The sequence below is a fragment of the Nipponia nippon genome, unplaced genomic scaffold, assembly GCF_047370975.1.
Source record: "Nipponia nippon isolate SJK-2023a ecotype South Korea unplaced genomic scaffold, ASM4737097v1 scaffold_2, whole genome shotgun sequence".
Lineage (NCBI taxonomy): Eukaryota > Metazoa > Chordata > Aves > Pelecaniformes > Threskiornithidae > Nipponia > Nipponia nippon.
Window position 1 is genome coordinate 45332141 of NW_028262336.1, and position 17649 is coordinate 45349789.

The 17649-nt window shown below is 39.9% G+C and overlaps 1 protein-coding gene across 1 annotated transcript in view; it reads right to left on the bottom strand.

Annotated features, from left to right (window-relative positions):
- Positions 1–17649, bottom strand: part of SMS (spermine synthase) — a 54131-nt gene that overhangs the window by 12352 nt on the left and 24130 nt on the right. Inside the window, exons 3-9 of the mRNA XM_087756275.1 lie at positions 11403–11496; positions 10561–10625; positions 7791–7966; positions 5806–5962; positions 4792–4879; positions 3621–3735; positions 2997–3076 (exon numbers count right to left, since the gene is read on the bottom strand). Of these exons, the coding sequence (XP_087612401.1) occupies positions 2997–3076; positions 3621–3735; positions 4792–4879; positions 5806–5962; positions 7791–7966; positions 10561–10625; positions 11403–11496 (775 nt within the window). The remainder of the gene's footprint in view (positions 1–2996; positions 3077–3620; positions 3736–4791; positions 4880–5805; positions 5963–7790; positions 7967–10560; positions 10626–11402; positions 11497–17649) is intronic.

A 17649-nucleotide genomic window follows, 5' to 3' on the forward strand; every position in this document is an offset into this window, starting at 1 on the left:
CCACCTAGTGGTGAAAGCATATTCTGCATTGGCATTTGGAGACTGCAGATCACCACGGCATCCCGAGGCAACAACCAGGTGCGTTAGAGCAGCATGCCAAAAAAAAAATAATTCTTTTGATCATCTCAGATAAATTATATCTGGAGTTAGGCAGCTCTAGACCCTGCTGCTGAGAACTCATGTGCTGAAGAGAACATTTTCCAGAAGTTGTGCAGAGCTCATGAAGAGGTGATGAGCATTTCCATTTATTTTTCCCAGCAGTGGCACTTAGAGTCAGGCAGCAATACAGTATATGAAAGGCTGGCATTCTGTGAACAGAATTCCACTTTGGGGTAAAGCATTTCTTGAGCATTGAAATAAATGACATTCTAACAAGACGCACAAGGTAACCCCTGCAAGCAGAACCATCAGAGGACAGGCTACAAACTACAGAGGACAGAAGTTTCGAACATTAGTACAACATAATGCCAAGGCAGAAGAAGCAACTACAGCTACTGGCCAGGAGCCAACAGGACAATGACTTTTGCAGCATCTTTCCTATGAGATATTTCCTCATCATAGCAAAGGTCAGGCTCTAACAAATAGGTGGACAATCCCCAGTTGCTTTTCTTGATGATATTTAACACATTTAATGTTTTAGAGAACCAAACCACACTTCAAGAAAGCCTGGGGGTGGGGCACACAAAGTCCTGGATTTTAGAACCACAACTGCTTTAAAAGGTATGCGATTCCTTCAGCAAGTAAAGCACAGCCTGCTACCTAAGATAAGTATCCTGGAAGTAGACAGTTGGAACAAAAGTAACTTAAATTTCCAACTTTAATACACAGAGCTAAAAACCCCTGGCATTTAACAGCTAACACATCAGAGCATTCCAAACCATTTATGAGTTCCCAGTGCGTGACTAAGCTCAGCTACCAAAGCCAGTAGTGGTCATGTTTGAACTTCTGTCCATAGTCTAACCCAATCCTTTGGATATCCAGCTTCAATCAGTTTAATTCAAAAGCTAATTTAAAGACAGTTATAGACAGCTGATTTTATTTACAGCACCCCTAGAAGTCTGTTCTTCCTATGGTCAGACTACTGAGTTTTCTAAGGGGTTTTCTGTTTGTTTTTCTTTTTAAATCAGGCCCAACTGGGAAGAGGCTACAAGGACCATCAAATGGGCTGGACAGTTTATCAGTAGGTGTATCAAAAGCTCTGGTAGCTGTTTGCTGCAATATCATTTTTCTTTTTTTCAGCACCCTCAGAAGACAAGTTGCCAGAGTACACTGCTTCTATACTCCAGCCCTTTCACTGGCTACCAGTTAGCCACAAGTCCAAATTCAAGGCACTTCAATTTTAATACTGCTTCTTTCCCATCCTGCCCTGTCCCCACCTTGTTGCTTTGGGACTGTGAAACTGATATTGCACAGTTTCACTATGGCTTAAACCCGCCAGGGCCGGTTCCTTTCTTCCTGTTCCAAGCAGAGATGCTGGAAAGCCGAGTTATCTCCTCCCATCAGGACAGGACAGGCAGCTGGGCTGCACCAGCCTCAACCTCTATTGGCTTCAGCTGACACAAAACAACCTCCCTGTACCCTGGCTGCAGCACACCCATCACTCCAGCTTTCAGCACAAGCTTCATCCCAGGGTCCTTCTGCAGAGTCTGACAGATACCTGTCCACAGACATACAGTTACATACGTTCTAATAAAGTCAGCTAGTCTCACTGTGTATGTTAAAACAACTGCAACACAAATGCTTGCTCTGTCCAAAAAGATGTAGTATCCTTTCAATATCAAAGTCTGCCATAAATATTTCCACTATTAACAGAATAGAAAAGCCATTAAGATTTACAGTGTGATACAACCATATTAGTCATATCTTACATTTCAACCACAAGATAATTTATCTTGCCCATGCAACCACAGCATTTTAAAATAAAGCAGAACATTAAAGTTGCCAAAAGCCCTCATTCTACGAGTTTTGCATTTCTTTATAAACCTGTCCAATTTTACAGTAAACCAGGTCCTTTACACACCTCAAACTCTATGCTGATAGGAATAGAGTTCAAACACATAAATTTAGCTAGGCTACTTCAGAGCTTAACAAGTTTATTTCAAAATGTTGTACTTAAATGCTCCACACATCAGAAGACTATTAAGGTATGGGCATGACAAAAGAAATACAGCTTCAGAGACTTATACTTCACTCAACCGTCTGCTGGGTCTTGTCACGTTTTTGTAAAATTGCATGCAGCTCTGTGGCATTCCGAATTCGGGATTGCATACATAAAGTATCTTTAGATGAAAGCTATACCACATTTATATTATCCATGAGGTAGCTGTACTGTAGCAAGTATACAAATCTTAAATTATTTATTTTTAAATAGAGTTGCATTAAGAACTTCATACACAAGGACAAAATCTTATTTATGACCATACAAAATACTTCAGAAAATGCCAAGCATTGTAGCAAACATTCAAATGTTCAAAATCCATTTTGCAGAAGCCAAACCAGTGACTTGCATTAGGAGTTGAGAGCAAGCAAAAAGAGAGTATTTACTCCCAAATGACTAATTTTCTCATCCCATTACACCTATGTCAAATTCTTACACCTTTATGGATGACAAATTTTCATGTCTTACACTCTACAACTGGAGACATTAGCTTAAAAACCATGTATCCGTTTATAAAGTACATCTGTTCTGCTTCTCCAAGAACTGCTTCCAGCTAAAATATTCTGTAGTATGCCTAGCTGATTCTTGAAATTATGCTTTTAAATTTCAAGACACAAGCACTACAAATTCAGCTGAAATAATGAAAAAGAGACATGTCAGTTAGCAAAGCCCAAGTTTCATGCAAAAATCCCTAATGCATCGTTAAAAGGAGAAAACCAGCTTGCTAGCAGATTTTTATTTAGTTGGTTTGGTTTTGTCCTCTTCCTTTTTTTTTAACCTGAAAGATATAGATTGCAATACATATACAGCAATACTTTTTTACATCCCAATATCATACCTGTGTGAAGTATTTTCCATCTTGTTTGAGGACTTTCATTGAGAGGTCAAGAATCAACCGCAGAAATTCCCATGTGGAATCTGCATACAGAGTATGATTTAAAACCAGAACAGCACATTACTGGCTTGTTCACTATTAGAAATTCAAGACTTGCAACATATCTACTGTTTAAAAAGTAGCTATCCTATACCTTTAAAAACAAAACAAAAAACATAACAAACCAACAAAAAAAAATTAAAAAACCCACACACAACCCATACACAATGGCAATGGTGGAAGTATCTGTTTTTCTACACAATAATTTTCCACATTTCCAAGAAATCAGAGGCGGGGAAAATTTACTGGAGTGTGAACTCCCCAAATACTTTCTCAAGAATTACGTGAGTTCATATTATTCTGGAATAAGAGCACAGTTTAAAAAAGTCCTAGGCACTTGCTAATTTTTCCTAACATTCAAGAAAAATTCAAAGAGAACAGATGTGTTACTATCATTCTTTGCCTTACAGATTTGCTATTAAAAAGGCAAGAATCAAAGTATTTTTGTTGCAACTGCCAACTATTATGCAGCAGAGGAGCAGAAACATGGTAATTCCTCAGTTTAGGAAAATAAGTTAGAAGATTAACCTTCTTCTGGAGATGTGGAGATTGGAACAGCCGTCAGATCATTAATTACATAATCAAACATCCTTCCTTCTTTGGCGTACCTCTTCAGTACAGGAATACAGTCTTCAATTAGAACCTATAAGAATGAAATACTGTAGCTAGTCCTCAAAATACCCTAAAACTGACCAGGCAAGAGGAACGAATGCAGATTCATAGAAATTAAGAGGAGGGGAAAGTACAAAATTAAATATGCAGTTAATTTAGGCTCCATTTTCAACTTTTCACATCATATAAAAAGGAGTAACAGTTGTAGGAATTATGACAATGATGACATAGGCACTACAGGACTGAATTTCCTAGCTGTCACTGATTGCTAAGTGACCACTGTTCTACCTACCAAATGGTAACAACAGCTAGCAGTCCCCCAACATAAAGAGTAAAATAAGGTATTTGTATGAAGGGCCACTGACTCAAAGTCACATGTGTCTAATTTTTTGCATGCTTTTTTTAGGTTATACTTGTAAACTAGTATCTGTGAGAGCCTTAAGGAGCAGTAATGAAAACAGAAAGAAAAGGTTTCCAGTGAAGATGTCAGATTACACCTGGGCTAGTTTGTAAGGTCTGTCAGATGCAGCACATAAAGACCTTAACTGCAGGGATACATTAATTTTTTCTTTTTAAATGCCTTTTTTTTAGATTTTTAATATACTACCAGTGTAATGGTAAGAGATTTTGCCTACAAATTAAAAATAATTTTAAAATGAAATGTGTACTACAAATTCTGATATTCTCAACAGTATAGGACAGCTAACTTAAATACAGGTTTCTTCTATCTTTTTGTCAATTTAAGGAATGATGTTCAGCACTGCATCCTTACTGCTATTTCCTCTTTACTTGTAAGCTATGGCAATAAGCTTTCTCCTATTTCACATTCCTTAAAAGCTATATGTAATTATTTTAAAAAGAGTTTGAAGATGGAGACTTAAAATATTTTGACACTAATTTATACTTCCAACACAAACCCCAGTGCCAGATATTAAAATTTAGAAGTGTCATAAAAAGGAAAAACATCCTTCCCAAAATTAAGAAAAATCAGAAGACTCTTCCCCAAAACTCTGCCATAGAAGTCTTCCAGGCTAGGTATAACTGTATTTGAAATATTACTTCTAAGGGAAGAAAACCAAAAAGTTACCTGATAGCACTCTCCTTTCAGATTGTCTAAGACATCTCCGCATGTTTTACGCATGTATTTTTTACACCCGTCGATCACCATTTGGTCAATGTTTGAAGCTGGTTAAGGCATTCTATGTTCCAGAAATACAGGTAACAGTTTCTATTTCTTCAGAAAGAAATTCTCAAAAAGGTGACATTCACAAAGGAACAGTGAGATGTGTATCTTGGAATACATATTGCAGTAGCCAACCTTATGTATTCACCTCCAGATTCAGTTAGAGGTTTAGGAAGTGCTTATTTTTGTTTTTAACCAGCATTTCTCATACCTTAGGTTACCATTACTGTGAAAGCTTGAAATGTGAACAACAGGATAGTGTACTTAAAAACCTCATAAAGCTAAACTAGGTTAAGACTTTAACCTACATTTTTAAAACAATTATTTTTAGTTTCTAGCAAGGGGATCCCAAAGCCTAGGATGATCAACATTTCATATGGCTAACAGTGGTTTACATTACAAACTATTTGACTACAGAATATTGAAAGCTATTTGTGTCAGTATTTTTAAGGCAGGGCAAGAGTTGGTCATTCTGCCACCAACACAATTCACCAAGTCCTGACATTCCTATTGATTAAACTCTTTTGCTTCTAGGGATTTTTTCAATAGCTTTCTTTAGAAAAACAGAAGAACCCAAGGCAGCAGAACTCAGCCCAAACCGCAGACTTGACAAACCTGTCTTCTGTTACCAGAGAAGACATCAGTCTGATGACAGAAGTGTTCCTTTCCAGTTCTACGTAAATTGCTACTCAAGAATTATAGCATGGATTGGGAACTTGAAAGCACATGCTACAATAATGATGCACAAATATGTAGTCACTGGGTCTCTCTAAGCTGACAAAAAGAAATTTCATTTTAGACCCTATCTCCTCACGCAAATCAGAACCTGATAGTTAAATTGTGCTCAATGCTAAGACATCAACAGAAAATGCAGGCTGAAAAACACTGAAACGAATGATCAGTCATTTGTCAAAGGATATCTCTACCATAGTAACCATCTTTGGTTTCAGTTTGACTATCTCATATAGTATACCTCCATCACCACCTCCTAGGATTAGCACTTCTTTCCCAGTGTAGTCTTCCTTTCCACTGCCCATTATGGCTTTAGTATATGCCAGGTCACTTTCTGCCAGATCTGAACGGAAGGAAAAGGAAGGGTTTAATTCTTCTCATGAATGGATATTAATCCAAAGGCAATGTAACACAGACCAAAGCAAGAACATCTACAGAAACAACCTAGCTCTCAGTCTAGGTAACAGGAGGCTGGTGATTCACCAAAGCTAATGAAATCCTCCTCATAACCCCACACAGGATTTCTCTAGTTCTCAATACAAACCCCAATGGCTACCTCAGCATTAGGAAGTACTGTGTGCCAAGAGAAGCAAAGTTGTAGAGCAAAACTGTCAGTATGCAAGACTTGACGTCCACACTTGATACTTCAGTGGGTTTTTACCTCAGACTAGTGCTGCAAGAGAAAAATCAGGAGATTTTTGAAAGCACTCTGGACCCCAACTAAAAAGAGCAACCTAGATGCATACCAGTGGATCCCTGCACAGAAGCATAAGTCTGACTGTTAACACCTAACTGCTGAAGGATCCTGAAGCATGCCTTCTGCTGACTTGTTCACCATTAGCTTCAAAGCAGGCAATAACATTCCTAACCTGTAATAACAGCTCGGAGATACAAGGGCAAAGCTTTGTGCAGCAGCACATCATAGCATATCCTATCATTCTGCCTGGTAATCAGCACTTCACTTATAAGTGCACAATATCAAAATGACACAAAGCAGTACTTTAAAATCCCATGGAAGGTAAGTAAGTAATGGCATACTTCCCTTTCTATGAGGCACATTGTGACAACGTTCAAACAAAACCTCATCTCCGTATGAAGCTCTGATGAAAGTTTCTGGCTAGAAGTATGGAATACCTAATTTGGTGATTTCAAATACAATTCTAACTGAATTAGAAAATACCTTGCTAATGAATTCAATAGCAACACTTTTCAGCTGCCATCTGCACAGAAGTCCCCCTGACAGTTGTAGAGAGCTAACTGGATGGTTAGAGGTATTTCTGGCAATTTCAAAAAGCTATAGTCAAATTTCTTAATTACTCTGCCATTAGACTGAAATTGGGTATTCTAGCCCTAGACAGCAATATCCCTCATTTACCTCAGTCAGTACTTTTCAACATAAGTCCTGAGACATTTTATAAAGCATACTCCGTGACGCCTAGCAAACAGCATTCTTATCCAGCTTAAAAGAACAGTAGCCCATCTTCTCCCACGTTCACTTTCAAAACTACAAAGATCAGCAGGCACAGAGTACCACATATAAAGACCCTCCCATAAAGGCTGGGTCACTCTTCTGATTAACTTAAGAGTTCAACTGAGCAATTTGAAGACGACAGAGTCAAAAGATGTTCACCAACAAAGCAACTAAATGGTTTAAGATACCTGCTTGATGAGACACAGGACAGCTGTAATTCCCTTAGAGAATGAAGGAGCAGCAGGATTATCCACACATACCTACCAGCCCCTATTTCCTCATATTTCTTCAGAATTCCACTGCATTTTGAAGACTAACAAAGTAGCTTGTTTGACTGTCAAAGAAAAGCCCCCAAGAGGCTGGACTTGCAACAAACAGGTAAAAGCTCATATGAAAGGAGTAGAGTAAGCTCTGCTAGAAAGCACTCTGACTTCTATTCTTCTGGGCCATGTTCCACAGCAAAGATGACCACTTTGGAAAAAGAAGAAATCTTTTTTTGTACTCTAGATTTTGCATTGGTCAGCCTTTCTGATTAAAATACTTTAAATGCAGGAGCACATGTATGTGCACATACATATATTTAGCTTCCAGCATCAGAACCATAACTGTTAGTAATCTATCAAAACTTTGCCACAGCAAGATAGAAAACAACACTTTCTACAATTTCACACAAAAGATCCTCAAATGAGATGATACTTACTAACATCGCCACTGAGGATAAGAATATTCCCAAACTGTTTCGAATGCAGAATTTTAATATTCTGAAAAGGTGAATCTTCATCATAAACAACTTCATCTATGTCGTACTCCACCAGGCGCCCATCAGCTGTGGGCCAGTATCTATCAATGACACCTCCTCTCAAAATGGCTGGCAATCTAGAAAGAAATAAGAAAAGAAATTACAAAATATTTGAGAATGTTTGTTTTTTAAAAAAATTCCCTCTAAACATTTTGTGGATTCACCATAATAAATAATATTTACAAGAGGGATCTAAGAAAACTTGCAAGATTTAACACTCAGACATAAGAAACCTATCACCCACAGGTTAAATATACATAACTTGCTAAGGCACAGATGAAATACAAATGTTTTTTGTTACATATAACTTCTACAATGTGCACGTGAATCTCTCTCTACCCTAAGAGACGGGATTTATATAACATACCAGCCTCCACAGAAGAATCAGCTCATGACTAGAAACGGATATAAAACAAAAGCAGAATGCAGACAAAAATAGCCACGACAAAACCTCTTCCCACCTTCAGCTCAGCTAAGAATGCCATTTCTTTGAGATTAGTTGATTTTAGATTAGTTGACTTTAGATTTAGTAACCCTTCTACAGTTGTACTGAGAGACATTTTAAATACATAAACAAACACAAAAAGTATACTATTATAGTGTTTCAAACTGAGCCAGGTCACCCTGCAGCGTATAAGCACAATCCTTGACAGTGTGCATTATTTTTTAAAAGTGGTTCAAGCATCTGCATAGATTGTTTTGGTTTTGTTGTTTGGTTGTGGTTTTTTTTGTTTGGTTGGGTTTTTTTATTCCATATAGAAGTATCTTGGTTCAAATCAGTATTTCACCTGTAAGGACAAACTATATTTGAAATGGCAGTGAATGATCCAAATTATTGCATTCCATTTTAAGCAAAATGTGCAGGCACAGAATTAATCAGATTTCCCACACACACTTCAGAGAGTTAAGGTTGATTTTATTTTTTTTCCAGAGGAGGATGTAGCAGAAGACCAGACATAGACAAGCTGCTTCTAAATGCACTAGTGATTCTCAATGAACATTTCAGAAATACTTTCTACCCTCAGTGAGCCGCAAGATGGCAGCACACGGTGAGAGCAAGAACATTGATTCACTGTGTCAGGACAACAAAAAGGCAGAAACAACTTTTCCAGCAGCATTAATTCTAATGGAGCTGCATGTGTGAAGCTCACACCAGAAGGATGCAAAGCAAATTAAAAAAAAAGATAAAAGAGTTGAGGGGTGTGTGACAAGATCCATGCCAGATCCACTGTTCTAAGAGGTTCATCTTCCTATAAATTAATCTAGATGACTTCAGGCAGACTTTTTCCTGACCCATTTTTAACAAGTTCCTATCATAGGGATTCCACAAACTCCCAATAACATATTTCAGTATTAAAATATCCTCAGAGAGTGCTTCACCCCCATATACACATACACAAGATTATCTACATTTGCACACTGTGTGTCAGGTGAGGCTTTACCACAACAGAGCAAAGCAAGGTAACTACCTCCGTGTTTTACATACAACTGTTAAACACAAAAAAAACCAATATTCAAAGAATTACATCACTTTTCAAATCACTACCATTTTACTTGTGGTCTTATATAGCCTCCAGACTACTTTCTGCTATAGTACTGCTTAGCTGTTTTCCCATTTTGTAGTTCGCTCCTTGGTTTTACTGAATCTTGTTGATTTTACACTGCTTTACTTTTCTTAAACCATTTCCACTTCTAAGTTCTTTAAAGCACCCACTGCATCTTCCAGTAAGTGCATACCTGCAGTAAGTGCTCCCTGGCTTCCAGGTACCAGTCACTGCCAGACAGCTGCCAGGAAGACAGCAGCATGAGCTGTGTCCTTCCAGACCCTTGGGGAGCTCCAGCATGCATGCTGTTTCAGCAGCAGGCAATGAACCACAATTAGCATCCCTACAGTTTAATATATAACCTTGTATTTAAGTAAACCAAAATGACAGAAGGCTTGCAAAGCCTCCCTCCTTCAGCTATATTCAAAAATTTTGCTACAAAACATTTCTATCTCCTTGGCAGGGCCCTAAGCACACAGGTTCCCACGGAGTTTTTGTCATACATGCCCAAGGCCAGCACCACGAGGCACAGCAGGGGCACAGCTGTGAGAGAAAGACACAGGAAATCTTGTCAAGCCCTCCTCCATGGGCTTGAGCTTCATTTTAGCTCCAGCCCTTGCCCCCGGTCCCTGCCCAAGTCTTTCAGTGATCCTCAGCAACCCAGTCTGGTCTCAGAGCTGCCTCAGTACTACAGCCCAGCCTGGGGCTGACCCTGGTCACCATCACCAGCCCTGCTTGCCTTGCCCACAAGCTGTGGGATGTGGCCCGGAGGGTAGGGTTCATGCCTTGGCCTATCCCCCTGCCACCACTGGCTCCCCAGCCCTTCCAGAGCAGTCTGCTCTTGCTTCCGGGTTGCATTTTCTCCCACCACTTCATGCAACCATTGCAGCAAATTAAAGAAATAATCCTTGTCCAAAGTAACAATATTGAAGATGAAGCTTAACAAAATGACAAACCTCACAGTATCTTCAATTCTGCAATAAAACAATTTTAAAATATTGGGGAAAACACACATCCATAAATTCATACTCCAGGCTATTCACTGCAGTACAGCAAAGCATAATTTGCTTATTATCTTTAGCAACTATGCAGACAAGCCACATACAGAAGTAGATATATGAACTTACCGTTTCACCCTTTTTATATTACCATGAAAAAATTCTTTCATTCTTTCTTCTACTTTGTTTAGAAGCTGAAAAAATAGCAAACAAGAGAGGTGGAATTTATAGGTAATCACTTAATGTAAAATATCTGTTAAATTAGGCAACTTGGAAAGCAATAAAAAGTAGCACCTGCACTAAAAGGCTTTGAAATGTAACATTAGAAGCTGATGAATAACTAGCTGGTCACCTTAGCCTCATTACTAGCAAGAATGTGAATATTGTAGCAGCTGTCATCACTGTGTTTAGCTCTCCTCCAGGATAACATAGCCAGACTTTCAGGCACAGCCAAAGAGGGAACATGAGAACACAGTAAGGTTTCATTCCCACCAAAGCAGTGGCCTATTCCCTTGCAACATCCAATTTCTGGAGCCTTCATAACAGGGAAGATAGAATTATTTTTCTCCATGGGGAAAAAATTTCAGTACAGAGGCTCCCCATCTCTCAGATTAGAGAAGGAAAAAAGGTCCTACACTAATACACCAGGCAGGTTGAGCATCACTTCTCCCTCACTGCCCTGCCTGAAGAGACCTGAGCCCTAACCAAGGCTGCTATGTCTTTACAACTTTTACAGCAAAGAACATGAGGCCCAGGACATGCAAAAGAGACAGCGCGCGCATGCGTGCATGTTCACTCCTATGTGTATGCAACTACAATAAGTGTTATTACTCCTCATCTGTAAGCACTCAGGTTTGAACTAACTTCGATATTTAAAAGTCTTTTACTAAGATATACTTTGGTAGACCTGATGAAAAGAAGGGACTCCCCATGCAGTTTGATAAGCCTAGCAAGATAAGCATCACTCATACCTGATCAACTTCCTCTCTTCCTTTCGTATGATCATTGTAGCTCTGCAGATCCACCAACACTAATCCATGAGGGTGAATTCTCAAATTGGCAAAACTACAAAATAAAGAGAGAGACAATGATGACGACTTTATTTCTTACTCACTCTGATTTTTGATAATAAAGTCGGAAATGAGTTAATATTAAATTCAGAATGCAATTTTCTTTTTCCAGCCATCTGTAACTGTTGGCAGCAGCAGCTCCTGTCTTGCTCTGCAAGTCGCTCAGCAGCAAACAAAGTTGCAAGAGCATACCAGTCACTACATAACTAATAAAATCAGCAGGCAGCAAGGTAGTGAAACCTGGGTGTTTCAACCAGAACAGCTATGGTACAAGGGGAAAATATACTACCTACTTAGTCTCAGCTCTTTAAATAAGGCCTGCTTGAACAGGTGTGCTGTGTTGGTTTTGTTTGGTTTTGGTTTTTAATTGAAATCAAGTCTCAAAACAACTAGATACTTAGATACTTTCCTTCCCCTGTATCTCCCTTCTCACTTTTTGGGGTTTATTTTGTTTGGGGTTTTTTGTTGTTGTTGTTGTTTACTTGTTTTTTTAACTTTATAGCAACTTTTCAGAGACAGCATTCACATTCAAAGCTGAATAAAAATTCATAAGTGAGAAACAATAAGTGCCATGGAGCAAACCACAGTTTTGACTGGCAAAGAAATTACAGCAGCAAACTCTCATTGATGAATACAGGTGCAAGACAGACAAAACTCCTACTGTATATTGTATTTATTACAAGAGCATTTTAAAGGCCAAAGAGCAAGGCTTCACCATGCTAAGTGTTGAGTGGACAAATAGAGGACCTTCAGGAACTTGCAACAAACAAGACAAGACACAAGGACTATGGGCAAGGACACAAGAAAATAAAAACAGAGTAGCAGAGGTGATATCCTTTCCATACTGGGGAGGGGAGAAGACAAAAAGAAACAGAAAGGCTACAAGAGGATTACTAAAAGGAAGGGAGGGGACACATACACTGAAAGAAGAGGGCAGAGGAGGGGTTGGGAACAGGAACAGTCGAGCAAAGAAGGGTATTCAGGGATGGAAGTTCATTGGTACAACACAGAGAAGCACCAGGTAAAGCTGTATACAGTTCTCTGAATGTTTCTTTGCTTGTCTGCTCTTATCACCCCACTCAGCCTCAAAGGCAAAACACAAAGCAACTCTTGTTGAGACAAAAAGTTCAGGTGACCTCCCACCTCCCCACCACTCCCACCTTTGTTTGGCCCTTCCAGAGCTCCTTTCCTAAACTGTCAGCCTCAATATGAACACCACCTCTCCTGGCGTGGTGGGAACTCTGGCCAGCAAACACCCTGAGCTGCAGTCAGAGAGAAAATCCTGAATATTCTGTAAGTGTTATCTGAAGATTGTAACTTTTGGTAACTGTAAAATGAAACAATGAAACTGACTGAAGTGATTCAAGAATAAAGACACTCTTGCTGGCTTTGGACAGCAGTGATCTGTAGCTGTGAGGTGTTTACAGTTGACAGAGAAACCAGACTGCCACCCACTTCTCTTCAAAAGATGAGCCTGGGAAGTCTAGGGCTTTCCTGAAGACTTCACGCACAGGCCTTGCCTTCAGGAGGAAGGAAAGTTTCTCTACAATACGCCCATGCCCACCGTGTTTCCCCCTCCCAAGTAGCTGCAGACCGGCACAATCTTTTAGTGACCCTCCCTGCATCTCCGCCGTTGTCCACCAGGCGTCCTCCCGACAAGTGATTTTGATTAGGGACCAGAAAACAGCTGTACTCCCCGTGGCCATTAAGCAAAACCACAGAATAGCCTTAAAATATGCATTCCCCCCCGCACCAGGAAATTACTCCTGCATAAAATAAAACACACTATTTTATCCTGATGAAAGGAAGAACAGAAAGTAGTGAAGGAGTAAACATTTTTTTTTCCTCCTTTTTAACTACCAGATAGAGTGCTACCTACCACTCGAGACGAGGTTTATGAACTAATTAGAAGAATAAGAGTGTTTTCAGTATTCAAGACATTTCTAAGGCAGCTTTTTGCTTCTCTCATGCAAGCTATATAGGAAAGTGTTTAGGGAGAACCAGCAAACTCATTCTACTGTACTCCTGCCAAAACCCAAGCAAAGCAGAGGAAGCTATTCTGAACTTTGCCAGGTAAACACTTTACCTGCATATTTTAGGATGCTGCACCCCACTCACTGGTGACTGACATAGTTCAGTACTTTTGATACATGGGCCACTTCATACTTTGAATAGTGACCACACCACCTTACAGCTTAAGAAGTAGGACCATTAAACAACGGAAAAAGAGAGGGCAGGACACAAACACACACCCACACAGTTTCTACAGGGCTTCAGAGTTTTTAAAACACTTCTCACTGTGACTTACACCACCTTGAACTAAAGGGACTCAAATTAGTTGTGTGCTTCTCCTAGAGTCTCTTGGTACTCAGCACAGAGGGAACAGCAACTGCAAAGGACAGCTCTGGAGAAAACCCTCTCAGGATTCTGTTTATATGATTTCCACGTCAGCAGGGGTTTATTTTGTAATGTGCCTAACATGGGAGGAAAAAATAGTCAGGCATGAGTGTCAGAACCAACAGCTTTATCAAAGATTCCAGGAGATAATTTTTTTTTTTTTAAAGAAAAAAAAAAGAGCAGAGCTTGCTCCGATGGAAGCACTGCTCACTCCAGCAGGTTTTGGACATAACCATTCACAGTGAGAAGGGACATTTCTGGTGAAGTCCATAGACCTGCTCCAGGCCCTCAGTGCTGCGGCACTACAGACAGAAATGAGCCTTTGCAGTTCAGGAGACAGCACTGTTATTAAGTTCTTGGAAACCTGGCACAGTGCCTGAAACATTTGCACTGTTACAAAAAACTTTTTATCAGTTTATTCCTGTATTCCAGGCATTGCTATCAACACAAATAAGCAACAGACCGATTGTCCCATGACTTGAGTTCTCTTTTAAATTCATTTCCTACAAGAATCACATAGCTGTCATAAGATTTGACAGCTGACGTTGTCTTTACTTCCCCTGTGACTGCACAAAATACTTCCTCAGTAGGGGATGTTACTGCCATTGCTTTGGGGTCTATTTTTTGGGTGGGAGGCAAGGAGAGGCAGAGAGGAGAGTTGCTCTGAGAAGCACAACCACAAAACTTCAGACTTACCATCAGTGACACGACAGCATTAGAATACAGAGACAGTAATGCTGCAGAACCATCATTCATTTAATCAAATTGTTACCTCTACTGGAATAGCAGGGTCCTGACACCTGCGGGGGGCGGGGGGGGGAAGGGGGGGATGAAAGGCAGACACCAGGCTGGAGCAGTGTAGTGGGACAAAATTCAAGTTCTGAGCATCTGGCTGATAATCTCAGACAGTTAATTTATGGTAAACAACCTTGAATGAAAGTCAAAATTCTCAAAGAAGCCAATACAGATCCTGGTTGGTTATACCTTGGTTGAAAGTCACCTGGTTGGAAATGAACGCCCAAAATAAGCTAAAATGCCATAAAAGCGACCGGTCTAGTAGCATTAAGGCAATAGCAGCAGGCCAAGGCTGAACCTGTGAAAGACTTAACTAGTTTCAATCAGCAGAGAGCAAAGGCTATGCTGGTTTTTGTTACTTTACACTCATCTGCTTGGCAGAATGCATGTGAATGCAGGTTTGCAGCAGCTCTTTTAATATTTGGAGAAGGGTTTTTAAGAACCATAACTTTCCACTTTCTACCTATGAAAATATAGCAAAGATTACTTTATAATCCAAATGAGGGGGGAAAAAAACAGTAAAAATGAAGTCTTCTTCAAAAGTCTCCCCTCCTGCATCTTATCTTACTGAAGAACTTAATTCCTGTTTTCAAAATAACACACCTGCCACACCTTTCGTGTGTGCTTGCATGCACCTTCGTAAAAGCAGTGAGAAAAAAGCTTAGTGAAGAGGGATCCTCTCTTTTCCATTAGGCAAGAAAACCTGCATGTGAAAAGCGGCCCCCACTGTCACAAGGCCCCACTTGCTGCTGCACCTGCATACCTGCCGCCTCTTCTAGGGCAGTGCTCCAGCTTTTTCTGCTTGCATGCAAACCAGTCCCAACTACAAAAACAGTTCTATGGAGTGCAGCATCTTGTCTTGAGTGCTGCATCTCGCCATATGAACAAGGAACATCGGATGTTAAGAAATAACAAGTTGCACAAATCAAAAAGTAACTGTTTGAAACTGAGAAAGGTTTTGGATGAGCATCCTCTTTATTTAAAAAGAACCAGAAGCAGGGAGATCAACACATTCTAAGCCAAAATGTGTATCCTACCTTAGTCACTTGTATTGAGGAGTAAGAAACATTGCAATCCCATGTATTTGAGAAAGGATGTCCCCCCACTACCATGCCCAGAGAATAAAACTGGATAGACAGATGGATACCTACAAACCCCTCTTCACCCTTCAAAGCTTTTATCCCCTGACAGACCAACTTCGAGTCACTACAGAATAAACAGAATAGTTCAAGTATTTGAAAAATAGCTTGCCAATAAAAGCATCACCTGTCAAATTACTCATAATGAGGATGGAAATGAAAACCTGCTTACACTAGGAAATCCCAGAATAAAAAAAAAATTGTCACAACATTGTTTCAATAAAGCATACACTCTTTTTTTAAAATGCTCTTCATCTTAATTACAGAGTACTTAAAGGACCTTAAGGAATTATGCAACCACAGTTTTTCACTCTACCATTATTCCTGTTCTCTTTTTACAAAGTAAGGAAATTAAACCAATGAAAGCTACCACACTTATAAACTGTTGCTGATTCCTAACAACTGCTTCCAATTCTTCAGCCCACTTTTGCGCTCTGGGTAACTCCAGGAATAAACTACAACATTTTAGCCTGAAACAAAGAGCTGAGGAATGTTCATCCTGTTCCTTTAAAATATGCTGACTAGCATATAGAGTGGTTACCACAAGACTAACACAGAAAAAAAGTAAACACTCACCCCTCCCTTCATGGCATTAACATATTTATCATCATCTCGGTGACATACAAACCGGCTTCTATCGGGTAAATCTTGTGCTGTTGTGAACAGTGAAGTCAAATGCCAGTAGGATTACACTTCTCTAAACAAGAATTCAAACACAGAAGCTAAAAATGGATGTGTGTATAGGGGAGGTCAAACCTTTTAGAAAAGACAGTCTTCTACTATAGAAACAGTGACTCTAAGTTTCAGGTTTTGTGGGTTTTTAAAGAACTTTCAGGTGGAACATGACAGAAGAGGGAGCCTGGATGCACAAAGGACAAGAAAAACCCTAGGAGCTGTACACAGTATGTAACAGAAGAGTACTTGCTCACAAGCAGTTACACTATTAAAATACAGTATTAGTTGAGTAGATACCCAGCAATTTCTAAAGATTAGCTTTAATAATTTTCTCCTTACCCTAGATTTACTTAACTTTTTTCAAATCTGTTAAGATACACTGGGCCCTATGACTCTGTACAAAGTACCATATGTTACATGAGATAAAGACTTCACATTCCTAACTTTTTAACTGTGCAGTCTAAGCTAGAGTATGTGACACTTCAGTAAAAGCATGCTGCTTAAGGTGACCCTGAAAACATTCTGGAAGTGATCTGAAAACACACAACTCAGGAAAACAAGACTGCTGAGGCCCCAAAACTCAGAGACAGAGCTCCTCTCCTGCACGCGTTAGCCCAAACCAGTTTGGGCAAGGGGGCCGGCAAAGCAGAGAAGTGTATCCATCCCCACCACTACAGAGAGGGACTTGAGTGGCTCAAGTGAGCCGTTTCCTGCCCGCCTCTAGAGCCTCCTGTTGACAACCCCATTACTGCACGTTTTCAGCTGAGCTTCCCTCAATTAGGTCCTTTGTCAGAGTAAATCACAAAGTAAATGGACCAGGTAGAGCTGCCCCTTGTGAGTTTTGCTTGCTTAGCTTCAGACAAAGGAGAAGGGGGATCTGTTGCTTTGGTAATGACAACAGGAAAGCATGCCTTAATCCCCAAATCAGCTTCAATTCGTTTAACGACCACAGCCCTCCACTGGGCTGTTCACACAGTACCTTTGTCAGAGACAAAGTTTTGTCAACAGCAGTGCCCACAATTCAATCTGTAGCTACAAGGATTATCTCTGCAGACTTTGGAGTGTAGACGCTGTCAAACTTTTTTCCTGGGATTAGTACCCAGCTTGTTACACGAGCTGCACATCTTTGTCTTGCAATGGCT